The sequence below is a fragment of the Watersipora subatra genome, chromosome 3 (assembly GCF_963576615.1).
Source record: "Watersipora subatra chromosome 3, tzWatSuba1.1, whole genome shotgun sequence".
Taxonomy (NCBI): Eukaryota; Metazoa; Bryozoa; class Gymnolaemata; order Cheilostomatida; family Watersiporidae; genus Watersipora; species Watersipora subatra.
This window is the reverse complement of record NC_088710.1, coordinates 53005352-53011396: the sequence shown is the minus strand read 5'-3', so window position 1 is coordinate 53011396 and position 6045 is coordinate 53005352. Positions and strand designations below refer to the sequence as shown.

Sequence of the window (6045 nt, the reverse complement as noted above, 5' to 3'; positions counted from 1 at the left end):
ACTGTTGCAAACAATTGAAGTACCCAATGATTGTTCAGTCAGTTGTAACGTGCGGAACTTGTTTCAAGACTAACGCCTAACCTAAGTTTAATATACGATTTTATGTTACCGGCTGATGTAACCATTGCGTTGTAGCTCGATCTAACCACTATCTCTTACTATGTTTCCATAAAGTAATACTGTATAGTACTTCATCTAGAATTAAGGCTACGATATACAACTTCGGGAACTCGCGCCTCCTTACATAACCATTCAATATTGCAAACTCCTGCACGCAGTAGAAGAAAGTTTGTTTGTTAAAGCTTATGATTATGAAGATTTTTGTCGCAGTTGTAATAGTTCTTGAAGTACTTGTGACTTCGTGTGCTGCAATACCGTCGCATGCATCATGTCATATAGAATGGTATGGTTTTCGTTCAAAAAATAAATGTTTTTAATCGTTTGTGTTTTGGCCTTTGAATATGTAGAACTATTCATTTTTTGTGTTTTAAGCATGAATAATCGTTGAGAGTATGTTTGGAACTAAAAATATATTAGTCTCATTCATGTAGACATGCTAGTCAATCATAGAAATACTTTTAAATGTGTTCTATCTAAATATTGTCCATTCTCCTAACTTCCCTCACATCTCTTTCTCTTTACTCTTTTTGGCCATGATTATTTATTGCCGTACTATCTTGAAGTCATTTTAAAATACGTTTTACTATTTATGTAGCAATAACCTACTAGTTTGAGGCAAAAAGCATTGAATACCACTGTTACTTTGAATCGTGTATACATCAATTTCCATATAAACTAATTTTATTAAGGATGAGTGTTCAATACATACCTGCCAACTCTCACGCATTGGGCGTGAGACTCACGCAATCACCCGAAAGAAAAAATGAAAATGCGTGAGATTTTTGCCCCAATTTCCACAATTTTATATATACTATCATTGATACATCAATTGCCCCAAAACCAAATCTCACGCATTGCCCCACTCTTGAGTTGGCAGATCTGGTTCAATACAAGAAATAAATTAGCATACAGTAATTTTTCTTTAAGTTAAATTTATTTTTATATTCCAAGCTATAATATTTTGTTTTTCTAAAGTTGGCTCAATCTTGTACACATTGTATAGCAAATCTTTTAAGCCGATGCATATTGGCTCAGCTTTCTTGAGCTACGATCACTGTATTGTCAATAGTAAATTTTGAAAATTTGGTAATATGTCATAATAACTAGTAAGGAATAAAGTGTTGCACATGTCTCAAAACTCGCATCAGTTTTTAATGTGAAGCTTGACATAGGAAAGTCGTTTTACTATGAATGTGACAAGCTTTGGCAGGTTTAAGTTCATGCTTCAAATACCTTTCTTATGCAGAGCTTCTGTACAGTATAGTATTTGTTTGAATACCAAAATACTCTATCTACATTTCACATTGTCCATTATGAAGCATTTCTTGGCACTAAAAAAGAATTCTTCAAAGAAAAACAGTGATTGTGTGTAACCATGGCGAGTCAGTGGTATGATGACTGCTGTTTTCAAATGTTTAACCATTTTGGTTGGTTAAATATTGTTTTGTTTTAGGAACTTCGGTGAAAGTTGTTCAGCTGTGCAGTCAGCACTCGTTTCTCAAATAAAGAAATGGAATGGAACTGAGGGTTGTGCAAGTGGTGGAGAGAAATGCCTTTATTCTGTGAGTCTTAGCTCTATCATTGGTCTAAGTTTTTGCGCTATATATACATGGATTTAATGCTGTTATGAGAAACAAATTCAATGATGTGGAGCAGTGAGCGATAAATGCCAGTAACAGTGTTTATTTACTATTTTTATTGACAAATAATGATAATAATATTAATAAATTACAAATAATGGTAATAATATTAATGAATTGTGCTGTATAGTAAGGCTTTTATATGAATCATTAGTCATATATGGTATCTATTGCAAATATTATTTCCATAGATTAGCCTATTAGAAGGTCATTGTGAAAGGTGACATAGCAAACCTGTTACAAGAGTGTATTAAGGTCATGCAAAGTTGATGGTCATTGTTGTGGATCATGTGGCTTAACTAGTCACAGATCTCGTCTGTGTTCACAATGCAGCCATAGCTGCAGTAGCTTATTTGGAGTTGTCAAACATGTGTTGTGAGATTAGATAACTTGCATAAGCTCCCCAAGCGCCCAGTGCTAGCACTCCAAACATTCCAAAGTTTTCTAAATTACTGCTCACAATGACTGCAATGCATAACAGTTTTATGTTATAAATTGTAAAAACCTTTTGATAGCGGTTCAGGCATAATTCTTTTAATTCAATTCCTCGTCTATTCCATTTGTTAGATTAACTAAAGCTTCGTAGTACTCTTCATCGTCGAGTAGTTTTTGTTCTGTCACTGCACAAGTCTGTCAGATTTTAGCTCAATTCACAGACAAGCTTATAACATAGCTGATCTACAGTGAGACCTCGCGTAGTAATGTGTTTCTGTTCAATTGCAGCTGGTGAGTGTAACGACAGAGGTACTGAAGGCAACGCACGCGACCCCAAAGAAGCATTACATCGATGATTTAACCTTCAACTTTAATGCTGTTTCCACCAAATCATGCGATGTGAAGGTATGTTAGGTGATTATGTAGAGTGAGAACTGCTCTACACGCAGATATTGGTCTTGTTGTATGCGAAGACCACTATTTAATAACTGCAGACGCTCTTTCCCAGCCTTTATCTGTATATTACACATTTAATCTATTGGTCAGACGGTTCACATAACTTGTTGTGACCAGCTCCTTTGAAATCTACTTATAAGTGCTTACAGTCAAACCTACTTATGAAGCTAATGAGTTTTGATATTTGCTTAGTATGTCGAGGCTGCATATGTTGAAACAAGGATGCTTATAAGAATACATTGCATTTTGTTTAATTCATTCCGTAGCACAAAGCCTTAATAACAAAACAAATGCATTATATAAATTATGCAACAAAAACAAAGCGTGAAATATTGAACTAAGTGTTAAAATGAATGAATAAAATAATAATCCATAAAGTCACTTGTATTTGTCACTTAGCCTTTACATTAATGTATTTGTATATTCATGTATATTTGTATATTCATGTATATTTGTATATTCATGTATATTTGTAAATTGATACGTAGACTTGATGATGTAAGAGGCTGGTGTGCCCGTAGATTTACCTATAAAGATGCTCAGCCAATCTAATTTAGACTTAAATTTATATAATATCGTAACTTGTGTCTACATATTTGGTTTTATATTTGATATTCATTAAAATTTTATGGTTAGTTATCGTGGTCAGTCTTTCTACTTTCCCTTATTTCTGGCTGTCATTTATTGCGTCACTTTCTTTTAAATTATTTCAGAAAGTCGTTAATGAGTTGATCCGAAGATGTTTGTCCATATTTTTCTGTTATTTGTTGATAGCTCTGCAGTCGATACCAAGAGTAATAAGTTGTACCAACCTCTTGTCGACCTCACATGTGTTATTGTTGCGAGTAATTATTATGACCATTGTATCCACCCTTTAGGGATATTCCACTTCAGAGACATGGTACGCTCTATTGGACTATGGGACTAATTACTGCAACCTACGAAACCTTATTGATGGTGAGGTTTCATATACGGTGTTAAGTTGAGTAACAATATTCTGACTCATTTAACCAGCATGGTCTGCGTCAAATCAGCGTCGCAATAACCTCCAGGCTTTATGCTATAGTTTTCTACCAAAACTCTGTATACTGGTGGAGTCCTGTTTTACTTTTATTCTAGATAATTTCGACTACTCAAACTTGATCCCAGTCCTTTTAAAGTTCATTATTAAGCATAAACATCAATTATTCAATAAAAAAGGGCTAAAAATAATATCATTCATGGCAGTATCAGTATAATAATATTTAGATTTCAAGTGAAGCTTGTTTTTGAAAAAAAAAAAAACTGCTGCTAATTTGTTCAGTTTGTTTACTGGGCATCATTTGACAGGAGAAACGAGAAGGCATTGCTCAGTTAAGTTGGCAGACGGTCCAGTACGTATTTATTTGAATGTTGTCTTACCCATGCAATTATAGAGGCTTTATGTTTTAATTCGAAACCATTCTTGTTCTGCTAGCAGATTTTGATTCCGATCGTGATAAGAAAAGAATTGTGTTTACCTATCCAGAGGTGTTTCTTTGGTACATGGGAAATCATTGTCAACGTATTGTATACATTACAAAGGATGTCTAGCAATGTTGATACTGATAAAAATGATGAGTAATATGCGAGTTCTGCAGTTATTTTATAATTTACCAGCTATAGTTACGTTTCAAATTGGTATTAATTGTGTTGTTTAGGTGCAGGCTTGAACAAAGCTCCTGGATTTAGAGAGACTACAAGTAATGACATCTGCACCCAGTATTCTTCACACGACTGTACAGTATATTAGGACGTTTGCTGTTCATCTTTGCATGCAAACTAACATATTGTGAAGATGGTGTTTAAAATTTTTCAGAGTATTTATACTGTGTAAAGCTAGCATGCGCTTCATTTGTCATTAGTATTAAATACTTTGAAGTTTTCTGTTCTTGGCATTTTTGTTACATAACTGTTTTGTAATGAACTAGGTGTAATTTTAATTCACTGCAGTTTCACTGCAAGCAGCCACTCCTTGTCTCAACTTGAACAAGTTCTCCTATACAACTAATCACTGCTCTGTGTTGAACTATATACCCAGCGGAATTGTTTTAGGAAGCTGCGCAGCTGGAATAAAAAGGGATGTAATAACACTCCACTCACTTTCTGCGTCAATGCTTACATAACAAATTCTCAGCTATTAGGCATTGGTGACTAGCCCTGAGTATTGGTTTGAACTCAACTACATGCCGTAGCATGATAACGATTTTAAACAAGTTAGTAGCAACATATAAAACATCTCTGTGACTACGTCAATTTTGTTTCTTTGTCAATAGATCAGATATGAGGAAGAACAGATCGTAGTATTTGGTCAGTCTGAAGTATTTAAGCTTTTTCTGCAGCTACAGGTTACTTGTGATATTCCATGTCATTGTATGAGAATAGCTGATCACTGTTGAACAATTGGAGGCTTAGCGATGCACCTGGCTTCATTTAGTACATTAGATTTGTTTGAGAAACAATGACTAAGCGCTTTCAACTCCTAACTTAAGGTTACATGCAATGAACAATCAATAATTGAGAGTTGCTGGTGGACTTCGCTAATACATTCACTGTCATACTACTGAACGCTCGCATTCCCTATGTAGATACCCTTGGTAAACTACCTTGGCACAGTATTTCAAGTCTGCAGTAAATGCATATACAACAGTAAGCTTCGCAAGGAAAAGTTCCTTTCAACGCAGAGCTTGTCAAGAACACAAGCTAGTGCTACCTCTGACTGAACAGACAATTTTGCTGCTTGAAATGATATGAAAGTGCTCGAGATTCGAGTACGTTATTATGAGTGAGCTAGGTAAATACAGGTATAGCAGATTAACAACTCAACTGTGTCCCACAATGCGAATTGTCAGGCAAGTTGCCAGACAAGTAAGGTCAAATGTAAGAATGGTTTCTCATGGTATACTGGCTACTTAATCTAAGTGTGATTACGTACAATACAGCTTAGCACAATACTTGGCACAATACTCAGTGCCTGGAAGGAACAGTTGGTTGCAACTGTTGCTGGTCATTGAGGGTTAAGCAAGGTCAGCGTGAGTTTATACATTGCAATATTTACTGTAAATCCTGTATTTAAACGCCAACTTTATTTGAATGCCTCTTCTATTTGTACGATACTATTTGACATTTTAATCTCTGCAAGCCCAAAATAGCAAGTGATCAGTAGAAAGTGTCCACAAAACTACTGATAATGACTCGATCACATTGATAACAATTAATTCGTTCGTTGTTTCTGTTCATATCGAAGTCCATTTTCCAACTCCAAGTTTAGGTTTTTTTGATTGCAATACCAAAGAAATAATTAGTAAATGTATCAGGCTAGCAGTACCTTTTTTAACGCGGTTGTAATACTGTACTTCGGTGTTTGTAGGAAAAA

General features: G+C 35.0%; 1 protein-coding gene across 1 annotated transcript; it reads left to right on the top strand.

Moving 5' to 3' along the window:
* The first annotated feature begins 234 nt into the window (after window positions 1-234).
* Window positions 235-4767, top strand: LOC137391677 (uncharacterized). The gene is made up of 5 exons (XM_068078202.1): window positions 235-403; window positions 1574-1682; window positions 2484-2600; window positions 3530-3608; window positions 4331-4767. The coding sequence occupies exons 1-5, from the start codon at window positions 306-308 to the stop codon at window positions 4420-4422; spliced, it is 495 nt and encodes a 164-aa protein (XP_067934303.1). The 5' UTR covers window positions 235-305; the 3' UTR covers window positions 4423-4767.
* Window positions 4768-6045: the final 1278 nt, after the last annotated feature.

What these genes read in the sequence shown, in the direction of transcription:
- LOC137391677 (XM_068078202.1), top strand. Translation starts at nt 306, where the DNA reads ATGATTATGAAGATTTTTGTCGCAGTTGTAATAGTTCTTGAAGTACTT. An exon ending in CCAAATCATGCGATGTGAAG is followed by an intron (nt 2,601 to 3,529) that starts GTATGTTAGGTG and finishes TCCACCCTTTAG; the next exon opens with GGATATTCCACTTCAGAGAC. An exon ending in CCTACGAAACCTTATTGATG is followed by an intron (nt 3,609 to 4,330) that starts GTGAGGTTTCAT and finishes TGTGTTGTTTAG; the next exon opens with GTGCAGGCTTGAACAAAGCT.